At 46.3% G+C, this 14102-nt stretch overlaps 1 protein-coding gene across 1 annotated transcript in view; it reads right to left on the reverse strand.

Moving 5' to 3' along the window:
* LOC119962094 (low-density lipoprotein receptor-related protein 1-like) overlaps window positions 1-14102 on the reverse strand; it is a 2271162-nt gene that overhangs the window by 145619 nt on the left and 2111441 nt on the right. The window contains 1 exon segment of the mRNA XM_038789946.1: window positions 11980-12086. Within this exon segment, the coding sequence (XP_038645874.1) occupies window positions 11980-12086 (107 nt within the window).

Consider the following 14102-nt stretch of genomic DNA (forward strand, 5'->3'; position numbering starts at 1 on the left):
CAAACCGGAACCATCCCACGGAGTGGTGATGATGGCCACCAGCTCCACAGAGTTCCGCCCCTCCGATGAGGCCGCATCTCACATCCAGCACTTGGGAAGGGGCAGCACGACTGTGCAGTGCCGTCGACATAATAAGCCGGACCCTCAGGCCCCAGAGGGTGTCCGCCAGGAGCAACGAAGGCCATGGGACGTCGTAAAGAGCCGGCTGCCTCCACCTCTGATATACATCCTGGGAATACATCTAGATGTAGCGGTAGAGCTAGGAAGGCAAAACCCATCGAGGGCACCTGGTGGAGGGGGGTGAGGAGAGGGCTGCGGAACCATTGGGAGAATGGGGAATTGTTGCACACAATAAACAACCTTGTGCACAACCAGTATGATGCCTCTGTCACTTTCCTCCGCAATGCGGGCCGACCTCCGAACCTGTAGCCCACCTCTCCAGGCATCTCCCCCTCCCCATGGCACTCACCCACCCTCAGACATGTCCCCGGAACTGTGTCCCCCATCCCCTAGGTGTTCTAATGTTGGCTGCTGCGTGTGTGGTGTTGCCTCCCACAGTGTTCAGGCACAGTGTCCAGGCATCGTGGTCTGATAGGATGCTAGGCAATGATTCCCATAAGCTACATGGCCCGCCTGCCCACGGGAATCCACTTGGGTTGTGTGAAGTGCTCACATCACCACGATTGCCAATTTTCTATTATCAATAGCCTTCAGCCACACGGCCAGAGGCCTCGGCATTCGGTGGGTGCTGTGGGTGGTCAGTGAGGAAAATGGGTCGGGATAAGGGTTGCTTCCGGAATGGGTACACACGATCCAAGGTTGTCCTCGGGTTGCCCCCCAGTGCCTCCCCTCGACTCTCCTATGGCGGTCCCCCCCCTGCGGAGCATCCCCCACCGCAAGCCCAGGGTCCCCCACTCCCCGCTGAGCACTGAGGTGGCTTGCGCAGCGCCCCAGGCTCTTTGCTTGTGAGCAAAATGGCTACTCACCTCCTCAGCTCCCCACAGATGCCTTTCCGCCAGGTTCATGCATTTAAAACGGCATACTAATACACACCAGGGTGAGCACTTGCTGGGGAGGCCGATGAAAAAAGGGAGGCCATTGGCTATGGGGTTGCTCCCGTTAATTGTATCGAAATAGGGCTTAAATGGTGATAATTGGTTTCTCGCCACGCTACGGCGAGATCACGATTTCGCCCACAGGAGCGGGCCGGTTGCATCATGAACTGTTTAGCATCTGCCTTGGTCCTCATTTTCGACCTCTCCCGCTATTCGCCGACCTTGTTTCGCTCGAACGAGAGGGCAACGAGGTCAGAGAATTGCGGCAATTATTTTTGTTGTTTTTGGAGCCGTAAAAGTGAAGTGTGGGACCTGAAGACGCTGCCCTTTTTAAAATGCGTCCCGACCCCTCCCCCACCAAAAGGATTGTTGGCATCAGAACCCTCACAAAGGGGGCGGGATTTTCTGCCGGCGGGATTTCCTGACGGCATGGGGCCAAAATGGGAAATTCCATTGACCGGCCGGCGTAACGGAGAATCCCGTCGGCGGTCGAAGCAGAAATGTGGCGCAGCGGGGCGGAGAATCCAGCCCAGGGTCTCCCTCCAGGCCCTGGCTCCTCCGAACCGGCACAAGGCCACCTTCAATCGGCAGCACCAGCGCACCCCCCACCCCCAGATCAGGGATGCCCCACTGTGGGGTAACCAAATGCCCTTCCTATACGCCATTCATAGTCATGCCCCCTTTCAAGCCACGCCTTCATGTTCTCCCCTCAGTCTCCCATCAGCTCTCCCGTTTCCCCTTTCAGGCCACGATCCTTGGCAGTCCCAACTTGGCAGTGCCCCGACACTGCCAATCTTACATTGCCAGATTGGCACTGCAAAGGATCCAAGGGGAATTTGCCAGGGTGCCAGGGGGCACTGCTAGGGCACTGCCTTGCCATGTCCTCAACCACCCGAGGAATCCAATGGCCTCCGAGTGACCACAGGCCGGGGGCATCGGGGCGCTCACGCTATTCTCGTGGGAGAGTGGGATGTGCACATCACCGGCTGAAAATGGCCCCCTGTGGTTCAGCTTTCGGTGTTATTCATGACCTTCAGAGTTTGAATGTTTCTCCTTTGTCTTGGTGGCTTGGCCGAATATTTAAGTTGAGGTTTGACCAGAGTATTATAAAGTTTTAACGTGACATCTCGGAATTCGACTCCACTGATTTAACAATGTAGTTCAGCATTCCATTTATTTTGTCAATTGCTGTGCCACCGTGACTGGGAATGTCAAGTGTCAAGTCTGCTGCTAACTCTAAATCACTTTCAATTTCTTTCTTCGCTATTTCAACACCATAAATAGAATAAATGTACTGCCAATTTTTTCTTCCAATGTGAAATAAATTACGTTTAACTGCACTGAATTTCATCTGTCACAGTCCCGCCCACTTTATCTAACTGATTTTCTCATTCCCTGTCAGCTGCAGACTCAACAACCACCTTCTGCTTCTTCAGGTTAATATTGCTTGTGAATTTGACCAATTTATTTGGATCCAATCCAGTAGTCACTGTTTAGTTCACAAACAGCAAAGTTCCAGTCTTGATCTTGGGAACATTTCACTCAGCGCTACTCCTGTGCCCTAACATCACACTGCTGACATATTTTGGGAGGGTTTCTCCGTTTCTGAGGCTAAGTGCCGAGGATCTGTGGCTTTTTATGTGAAAAAAAATCACAGTGCCCCCTCACTGATCCTTCGACTAGTGAGGGGAGCAGTCGTGCCGCGTAAAAACCTGGCTTCCACGATATAAATGGACAGAGAATGGCCGGGTCCGTGGCTGCACATTCGCTTGGCGATAACCTGCAATGGTCGCGCCATAAAATCCTAACCTGCCAGATAGTGCCCCCCGGCCAACCTCAGGCCATCCCTTAGCCACCCCGACGAGTCTCCCGACCCTCGCGGAAGCCACCACTCCGGCAACGTGGCTCCTGCCCGACTGTGGCGCCACTGGACACAATCCGCACCCGCCACACTGGGTTCCCGATCACTGAGACTACACGTCAACTGCGCAGTTGTGAACTCGGCATCAAAAGGGATTCTCCGCCCGATTGTCGATTATGAAATCGCCATCGGGGAATGGAGAATCCCGCTCTTTATCTTTCCTTTTCAGTTTTATACCTCTTCACCTCCCTGTTCTCATTTATGGCACGCTTTAATATTGCCTATTTGACCAAATTTCCATGGCGAGTTTTCTGCTCGCCATCTGCAACAGAAATACCAAGAACAAAATCCTGACGCTGTTCGCCATCTTTTGTTGACCTGCCTTTGACACTGTTAGCCCTGAAGAGCTCTGAAGGTTTATGAGCATGTTTGGGTGCCCAGGCAAATTAATTAAGATGGTTCGACAGTTCCACAATGGCATGTGGGCCTGCATCCTTGATGACAATGAGTCTTCAGTCCCCTTATTTGTCACCAATGGAGTGAACCAGGTCTGCGTCTGACACCGAACCACTTCAGCATCATGTTCTCAGCCATGTTTACTAATGCCTTCCAGGATGAAGACCCAGCATAGGCATTAACTACTGAGTAGACGGCAAGCTTTTCAAACTGCGACACCTCCAAGCTAAGACCTAGGTATTCATTGATAGACTGTGTGATTTTCTATTTGATGAAATGCTTCAAGAATAATCTTAAAGCCTCCCTTCAAGGACATCAAAACTAACACTACATCATGGGGGATCCTTGCCAGGGGCCGGCTCAGACTGGAGAAATACAATTGCCAACGGCACATCGATATGTGAGGAACAACAGTGTCAGCTGAAAACAAGCGCACGGCACGTAAAAAACATTAGCACAGAAACGCAACTACCCGCCAGCCTCATTGTCCTGCCCCACTGCACTAGAGCTGTTTGTGTCAAAATCGGACTTATCAGTCACATTATCACCCATGCAGCTGAACGGCTGGATGACAACTGAAGGTGGTCTGCTTCAATACTGATGGGCGAACAACGACAATGAATGTATGAACTGGTTCTGCAGTAACTAGCTAATATGTAACGAGTGTTAATCCACAAATGACCATAGGTTTAGAGACAATTAACTATATATAGCTTGAGGAGCACTATTCCACAAACATGGGGCAGGATGAAGAGATCGGTCTCAATTAATACCACGGCTAGGGCAGATAGGGGCTGGTTTAGCTCACTCAGCTAAATCGCTGGCTTTTAAAGCAGACCAAGCAGGCCAGCAGCACGGTTCGATTCCCGTACCAGCCTCCCCGGACAGGCGCCGGAATGTGGCGACTAGGGGCTTTTCACAGTAACTTCATTGAAGCCTACTCGTGACAATAAGCAATTTTCATTTCATTTCATTTCATATTGAACCCTTGCTGTTGGCTTAATACTGCATCATACTTTTTAAAATTAATTTACGGAATGCGTTGCTGGTTAGGGCAGCACCTATTGCCCATCTGTAGTTGCCCTTCAGAAGGTGGTGGTGATTTGCCTTCTTGAACCTCTGTAGCCCTTAAGGTGTAGGTATGCCCACATTGCTGCTGGGTGGGAGTTCCAGGATTTGGAATCAGCGACAGTGAAGGAATAGTCACATATTTCCAAGTCAGGGCGGTGATAGATTTGGAGGGGAACCTCCAGGTGGTTGTGTTCCCATGTATTTGCTGCTCTTGTCCTTCTAGATTACTGTGGTCATGGGTTTGGAAGATGCTGTCTCAGGAATCCTGGTGAGTTCCTGAATTGCATCTTTTAGATGGTACACACGGCTGCTACTATGTGTTGGTGGTTGAGGGATTGCGTGTGTATGGAAGGTGTAGCAATCAAAGCAGGTTGCTTTGTCCTAGATTGTGTTCAGCTCCTTGAGTATTGTTGAAGCTGCATTTATGGAGGCAAGTAAGAGGATTCCATTACACTCCTGACTTGTGCCTTGTAGACGGCGGACAGGCTTTGGGGGGGGGTCAGAAGGTGAGTTACTCGCCATAAGATTCCTAGCCTTCGACCTGCTCTGGTAGCCACAGTATTAATGTGGCTAATCCAGTTCAGTTTCTCATCAATGGTAACACTCAGAATGTTGATTGTGGGGGATTGAATGATCGTAATGCCATTGAATGACAATGGGTGATGGTTGTTTTCTTTTGTCAGTGATGTTCATTGCCTGGAGCTGGTGTTGTGTAAATGTAACTTCCACTTGTCAGTCCAAGCCTGGGTATTGTCCAGTTCTTGTTGCGTTTGGACATGGACTGCTTCATTATCTCAGGAATTGCGAATGGTGCTGAACATTATGCAGTCACCTGCGAACATCCCTACTTCTGACCTTATGATGGAAGGGATTGATGAAGTAGCTGAAGATGTTTGGGCCTAGGACACTACCCTGCGGCACTGTTTCAGTGGTGTTGTGGAGCTGAGATGATTGACCTCCAAGCATCTTCCTTTGTGCCAAGTAACCACTGGAGAGTTTCCCCCCTGATTCCCATTGGTTACAGTTTTGTTAGCGCTCCCTAACGCCATATTCAGTCAAATGCTGCCTAGATGTCAAAGGCAGTCACTCTCAATTCACCTCTGATATTCAGCTCTTTCGTCCATGTTTGAACCAAGGCTGCAATGAGGTCAGGAACTGAGCGAGCCTGGCGGAGCCCAAGCTGAGCGTCCATGAGCAGGTTATTACTCTCGCTACCTAGCCAACTGAGCTAACCAACCTCCCCATTCGTTAACTGTTACGGATGAAAACAATATATAGGATCACTGATTGTCGTCTGAGTTTGCATTGAATAACTAGCTTGATTTTAACCTTTCAAAAGATAAAGTCTGATCAGAATAATAATGCTTAGTGAACTATTAATGGAATTTCTATTGCATTCCCAGTTTGCTGCTTTGTGCAAGGATTGTTTATCTTTTGCAAGAGGGAATGGGAATAAATACTGCATTTCATTCGACAATGAATACAGTCACCTGAGATTTTAACATGCATGATTGCTAGCTTGAAAAATTGGTCAGAATTTATAGTATGAAAAGATCAACAGATATTGAAGTGTGAATAACTTAATGAGTCCACTAAGATGGAAAGTATTTTCCGATGTTTCAATAGTACATTCCTCAAAGTCAGATAAGGCAAGACTAATTAATTGGTCTTTCTTTTTTCCACATAAAATCATAGAATTCCTACAGTGTAGAAGGAGGCCATTCGGTCCATCGAGTCTGCACCTACCCTCTTAAAGAACACTGGACCCAGGTCCACATGCCTACCCTATCCCCATAACCTAACCTGCACAGCTCTGGACTGTGGGAGGAAACCGGAGGACCCGGAGGAAACCCACGCCGACACGGGGAGACTGCGCAAACTCGACACAGACAGTTACCCAAGGCCAGAATTGAAACCGGGTCCCTGGCGCTGTGAGACGCTAATCACTGTGCTACCGTGCCACATGTCCCAGTGGAGTTGAATATGCCATTCCACAAAGTGAAAAAATACAATGTGCTTATAAAACATCCAAACATCTTAAACTATGCCAAAAGTTAAATTCCATAACATGTAGATGGGACAGCATCCGAGTCAGCAAATGTGAAGTGGAGATTGGTGAGCTTCAGTTACCACCTACAGCTCAACCCACTATTAGCCCCATCCTGAGAAAGTATATCTAAAAAGGAAAAAACAAAGCACAAATATAGCTGCAGCACTCTTCCACACATTTTAAACCCCTACTATATGGATTGGATTGGATTGGATTTTATCAATTGGCACGTGAAAAGTATTTTTCGGCAAGCAGCACAACAGATTATCAAGTACATGAAAAGAAAAGGAAATAAAAGAAAATACATAATACGGCAACAAAAGGTACACAATGTAACTACATAAGCACCGGCATAAAGCAGACAGGGGTGTAGTGTTAATGAGGTCAATCCGTAAGAGGGCCATTTAGGAGTCTGGTAACAACGGGGAAGAAGTTGTTTTTGAGTCTGTTCGTGCGTGTTCTCAGACTTCTGTGTCTCCTGCCCAATGGGAGAAGTTGGAAGAGTGAGTAAGCTAGGTGGGAGGGATCTTTGATTATGCTGCCCGCTTTCCCCAGGCAGCAGGGGGTGTAGATGGAGTCAATGGATGGGAGGCAGGTTCGTGTGATGGACTGGGCTACGTTCACGACTCTCTGAAGTTGTGAGCAGATTCAAAAACAGCTTCTTCCCCATTGTTACCAGACTCCTGAATGACTCTCTTCGGGATTGACCCGATTAATACTACACTCCTGTATGCTTCACCCGATGCCGGTGTCTATGTATTTACGTTGTATCTTGTGTTGCCCTATTATGTATTTTCTTTTTCTTTTCTTTTCATTTACTTAATGATCTGATTGAGCTGCTCGCAGGAAAATACTTTTCACTGCACCTCGGTACACGTGACAATAAACAAACAAATCCAAAAAATACAAATCACCCTGGTCCATGATTAGTTACCCTGGCCACGTGGCCCTCTCGGCCGATTTCCCCTTAAATGGGGCACACACCACAGTGCCCTCAAGGGGTGACAGGTTAGAAGGTGGGGGTGGGTAATTGCTGGGGATCTGTGTCGGGAGAGTTTCCCTGTAGCCAGGCTGTTTTGCCAATGGTATGTTTAACAGTGGCTTGGCCATCCGTCAACTGGAGGCAGGCGATCAATTTAGCCAATTAAAGGAACAATTGAGGGCCATCTTCCTGGGCACCATGCTAGCAGCAGAGCATCTCCTGTTATGTGGGAAAGAACCAGCCGTAGGGTAGTGGCATTGCAGGAGAGTCTCCACAGTCCAATGAAGGGTTCAGCTGGAAAGGCTGCCCCTGTGGGCCCAATATCACTGCACAATATCAGTGCTGCAGCCTCAGCACTGACCACCTGTCTCAGGGACATTGCTGAGATTGCAGAGCTGCTATCCCTTTGATTGGCCTGGCAGTTTGGAGAGCGAGCCACCGTGCTTCATTGTGTGTGGGCTCAGGTCCCACATATTGTCCCAATGTCAGGCCTTCCACCTTTTGCGAAAGAAAATATGGCCAATGAGTCTGGCTATCATGAAGAGGAAATTGAATGTGTTCATGGCTGGGCTTTTTGACTGAGCATTATATGACTTGTAAAAGATTTCTATTAAGGCTGAGGGCAGAATGAGGAAAAGCAGCTTTCTGACAGTTATATAGCTCGGCCTTCTGTCAGCTGATTACAGGGCAGGGTTAAGATCAGTCAGTGAGATTTCAGCAGGCAGGCCACATCTCATCCTGAATCCAGGGTTCTGTGACTGCAAATGGCCATTACAACAAAGGGAGATTTGGAACCATCTTATTTTGAACAATAAGTATGAACCATTAAAATAACCATTAATGGGTTAGATATCTGCTATTTTAATTTTGAAATACGTTGATGAAAGTACGATGCAAACAAGATTTGACAATTCACCCCAAAAAAACTAAAATTCTGAAATGTTGGACGATTGGTTCACTGACTTCAATGCTTGTGTATATTAATTTTGCTGCATTCGAGAAGTTGTTCAAGAAAGGCAGCAGGTGGCAGCCTACAGCTAACAATATGAGCGCTGTAACAAATAGTTTCACGTGATCTTGGTCGTTCAGAACACAGCTAACAAAACTCTTGATGCACTCTTGGCTACATGATGCTATTCAGCGTAATCTTTTATTGACAAAGAACCACCATTAACTCTGGTCCTATTATAGCCAACTACAAAACCCTGCTTTCATTATAAATAGCGATTTCACTATCAAGTCTAATATTGCTCGTGGAAACAGCAGCAGGCACCAAGCATCAGAAAATAAATTATTTGGAAGGCAGTGTTAACATTAATGTTAATCACATGCCTCAGTTCTGTTGTCATCTGCATTTCAATGAAATGCAACGTGCAATTTCTGTGCTATATTCACTCGAATTCTGATCTTCAGGCCCCTCCCTCTGGTGGGATCTTGCAGATCCTGGCAAAGTCAATGGGGATTTAAATGATTTGCCGCATCCACCATGGGAAAATCTAGCATGGTACCGGAAATCCCAGTGCTTGTTATTCGAATTTGGGTTTCTGGAAAGTGCATGTTTGACAAAGCATTATAGGGTGGGTAATAGTGATAGTAGTAATGGTAGAAAATACATGGGATTGATTTGGGAAGGCGGTGCCGTAATGGTATTATCACTAGATGAGTAATCCAGAGGCCCAGGGTCATGCTTTGGGGTCCTGGATTAGAATCCCACCATGGTAGATGGTGAAATTTGAATTCAGATGAAACGAACAATCTGGAATTAAGTCTAATGATGACCATGAAAGCATTGCTGATTGTTGTAAAAACCCATCTTGTTCACTAATGTCCTTTAGGGAAGGAAAGCTGCTGCCCTTATCCGGTGTGGCCTACATGTGATTCAAGACCCACACAGCGATACAGTTGATTCTTAACTGCCTTCATCTAAAGTGGCCTAGCAAGCCACTCACTTCAAGGGCAATTAAGGATGGGCAATAAATGCTGACCCAGTCAGCGACACCAACATCCCATGAACGAATTAAAAAATATTAAGGGTACACATAATCGAGCACCTTTCTGGGAGTTAACTAGAAGCTAAGTTTCAAAGACAGAGGTTTTTAAAGGACTGGCTTCGGAATGTTGGCGATGTAGGAGGGTCAGAGAGCAACCAAGGAGGTGCAGCTTCTACCTCAAATGTGAAGGGACTTCTGCCTCCATGGACTTATTACAAATCCCTACAGTGCAGGAGGATGCCATTCGGCCTATCGAGTCTGCACTGATCCTGTTGAAAGACCACCCTAACTAGGCCCAATCTCCCACCCTCTTCCTGTAACCCGACCCTAAGGGGCAATTTAGCATCACCAATCCATCTAACCAGCACATCTGTGGACTGTGCAAGGAAACCAGAGCACCCGGAGGAAACCCATGCAGGCACAGGGAGAATGTACAAACTCCACACAGACAGTCACCCAAGGTCGGAATTGAACCCGGGTCCTGGCACTGTGAGGCAGCAGTGATAATCACTGTGCCACCGTGCCATCCCAGTTTTAAGTTGACAAAAGAGTTAATAAAAGTTTGCTGAAAGAGTGGGTGAGATTACTACAAAAGGGAATAAAAATGCAGAGGCCGATATTTGTGGTCTTGTCATGTTTTTGGGGTTTGAAGTCCAAACCTGGTCTTAACAGGACATGGACATGTGTATGACCACGTTCAGGCTGAGCGTGGGGGCAGGAGGAAAAGAGAAACAGGTTATGATGGATGCCAGCATATCTTTCCAACATTTAATCGGAGGGAATTTTAAAACATTCATGATCTCGTGCTTGGCAGTCAGCTTTGATGCCACAGGGAGGTAAAAGGAAGTGGTGGAGATGTATACCTGAGCGTCCTTAGCATAAATATGAAAGGGGATTCCACACCTGTGGATGGAACAGAATATAGTACATGTTGAAGGTGGAGAGAATGATCTGACAAACCTAGGTTACTGTAAGACGGGCTGGTCTGATACGTGAATTTGCTACATTTGGACAGATTGGAGAGAAACTTCATGAGGACAGTTCCATGGAACTGAACAACAAAGGGGCAATGAAGGATGATAGTGTGGTCAATGAGATCAAATTACCAAGAAAAAGTAAAGAGGACAGGTGGAATACAGTCGCGGTCACAGCAAATGCCTTTTACATCTTTGCTCAGGAGAGTTTCAGAGACCGGAGTCTAAACTGGACTGAAGGGAATGGAACAGAGCTGAGTATATGGCTGGGTACCCAACCACAATTTGGAGAAACAAAACACTGCGGATACTGTGAATCTGAGGATGCTGAGAATCTGAAATAAAAACAAAATGCTAGAGATACTCTGTAGGTCTGGCAGAATCTGTGGAGAGGGGAACTGGTCCTGTGGAGGTGGGTTAGGAGGCAGAACCGGGAGCAAAATTAGAAAAGAGCTTGACGTGTTGCCACCTTTGAGCATGTTTGCTGGAGCTGGGGTGATTGCAGCAGAGCCTTTCTGTTTGGTAGCAGTGGGTAGCCAATAAGGCCCATCCTTTGACTAATTGTGGAAGAGATGTCGCTGGGATCTTCTCAACAGCAGCTGGGACCCTCACTGAGGCTGGAACACCCATTTTACAGGGAGGCCAGGCGGTCATTGATTTCTTCGCCCAATCACCCCAAAACAGACCCACTGGTAAATGACAGGAGACCCCCCCCCCCCCTCCTGGGATTCACCACGCCTTGTGAGATCTAACAACTATTGTGGGCAGGATTTGTTTTGGGAAATCTGCATATTAGAGCAAGACAGCTAGTCTGTCTCTGATAGGCATTTCCTTGAGTTCACCAATGTGTTGGGATCTATCCCCTTTGCCTTGGAGACCTCAGGTAAGTGCAGTCCTTTACTGGTTTCCACAAATGGACACCAGATAGAAAGGTACTGGAGGGGGAGGGGGTCTCCCAGGGGATTGGAGGCCCCGAGGTGCATGTCCTCAGAGCAGGGTGGTACCCTGGAAGTGCTGATGCTCCCTTGGCACTGCCAGCCTGGCATCCTGACAGTGTCAGCCTGGCATTGCTAAGGTGCCCAGGTGGCACTGACAGGGGCACTTCCAGGGTGCCAGGCTGGCACTGCCAAGCTGGCATTTTTTGCACGGCAGTGTTCGGGTTGGAGGTGCCTGCGTGGGTGTGGGGACGTGGCAGGAGCATGTTGGAGGCCTGTGGATTGGGGCTTTGAGAGGGTTCAGGGGTTGCATCGGGGACGCAAGAGTTTGGGAATTAATTTAAAAATGACATCCCGATTGCATCCTGCACTGAGGAGATTCGGCACGTGGGTCCTCAGTGCAGGGAAGCGCCCCTCGGTATGTGATGGAACTGGCATTTACGCCAGTAGCTTACTGTGAAGAGACATTCAGCAAACTTACAATGAAAGAAATGAAAAGTTTATTGATGATAAGACTAAAAAACTGAATTCATATCACACTGGCAATAGAACAACTTCTGCTGTATAATCTATAAAAAGTAATTAAAGAAAACTGAGTACTTACTTCATCTGAGCTATCAGAACAATCATAATCTCCATCGCATCTCCATCTGGCAGCAACGCAACGACCATTGGCACAGGTAAACTCGTTCAGCGAGCAGGAACGAAGTGCTGATATTTAACAAATAAGCAATTAAAATGATTTAATTTAATAATGAATTCCATTCAATGGAAGAATTGATCCATCATTGCCACAAACCAGGATCAGTGGCGTGTCCCGAGTACAAAATGTTGTTATGCCATTCTAACTTTTATAACTATATTAGTTTCAATGAAATTTAAAACAAACAAGTAATAAATCATAGAGGCTAATCCAATTATGAAAACTTATGCAGGGGAACATGAGCATTGTAAAAAATTCAGAAGCTCCTTGAAAACTAATAAATAGCTGAATCTTAAATTAGATGGTTCAGTAAAGTGGGTGAGTACACAATTTAGAATGTCTTGATGAATGTTGACAGTACCAGGGCAACTATTATTATATTACATTTTGATAAGAAATAATTATTAATGGAGCCTGGCAGAATTTCTGCTTTGCAATTCAGTTAATCAGGTGGACCTAACTATTGCTTAAGCCAAATCCACCACAAATATTTATCCGTCTACCAACAGCACTGAATGCCGATTCCCCAGTCATTAATGATAGTGTTGCATGTCAGATCTTGCTGTACACAAACTTTGCTACTGGTATTCTCTATGACAATAGTTACACGACAAACAGAATTTTCTGGCTGTAAAATGTTTTCTGGTGATTGTAAAGGGTATGATATAAATGCAAGTCATTTATTTCTTCACTACCAGTCCTGTTATCTTAAGCAAATATATTTAAAAAGTGAGCATTGGTACAGGATATCTTCAGATGAACCGTCTTGCTCTTTATTAGGTGTTTTACCATGTTACAATCCCTGTAGAGATAAATAACTTGTTAAAAGATGTATGAAATTCCTGGAAACTGGTGGAAATAATCATACAATATTTTATGTTTTAAGACTTTTACTGTAACAAACTAAACTCAACTTCAACTAAACATTATTTTGTTGGCATCTAATACACTAAGTTATAACCAATATACTTTCACCATTAACTAATTAAGACAACCTAAAAACCATTTCATGCCACATCGCACTCTCAGTGGTAGTCTTGTAGTTAAAGTCCTAAATTCCTCATGATGGTCCAACTCTTAACCTTGTTTCAACAAGGAAGCCTTCCAGTGTCCTTTAAAACTCCTTTCACTAAGTCTCCTGAGTATAACTGAACTGACTTCAAGCATCAAAATTCCTTCTGGGGACACCTTGACCGTTAAATATCTATACCTTTTGTCTCTTCAAACTGAGAATTCATTCTCACTTGCATTCTGTTTGGTTGCAGTATGTATTTAGGAAGACCAGCTGCACGTCTTTTATATCAAGATCTGAAATAAGATGCGTCAACCTGCATCTCTGATCCCATGACAACCAAATCATATGGGCTTGTCTCCAGACAGAGTTCAGTAGCTCATTCCAGAAATGTTTACCATAAATTAAAATAATTAGTTTAAAACTTAACTGCCTTATAAAGGCTTGCATTTGTGACAAATATGGGTGAGATTTTGTGGAGCTTGGTATTCCCCGCCATCTTGGCTAAAATGTCATTGGGAGCCCACGCAAGGTAAAGCTGGTTGGCCTGCAGCCATTTCACACTTTGTGGGCATTAAGCGGCTCAAGGTGAGACATCTAGGAGGAGGACCCATTTTATATAGCCAACAGCCAATCCAATTGGCCAGAAGCTCTGTTGTTCCAGCAGCCCGCAGTTCAAGCAGTGGGCCACTACTGAGACAGCAACTAGTGTCCGAAGAAGAGGAAGTTATGGAGACCAGACTTCAGGTTAAAAAAGCTGAATTGCAGAGGTGGAGTGAGAGTGACTGCCCTGGACATCAAGGCAGCATTTGACGGAGAACGTCATTGAAGAGACCTAGGAAATGAAGTCAATGAAAATCAGGAGAAAAGTCTCCTCTGGCTGGATTTATACCTTGCACAAAGGAAGATGACTGTGGTTGCTGGAAGTCAGTCATCTAATCCCCAGGACAGACTGCAGTAGACTCTCAGCTGTTTTCGCAATGCCTTACTCTGAAACACGAGGTCAGAAGTG

This window comes from Scyliorhinus canicula, chromosome 2 (genome assembly GCF_902713615.1).
Source record: "Scyliorhinus canicula chromosome 2, sScyCan1.1, whole genome shotgun sequence".
In the NCBI taxonomy this organism is placed as follows: domain Eukaryota; kingdom Metazoa; phylum Chordata; class Chondrichthyes; order Carcharhiniformes; family Scyliorhinidae; genus Scyliorhinus; species Scyliorhinus canicula.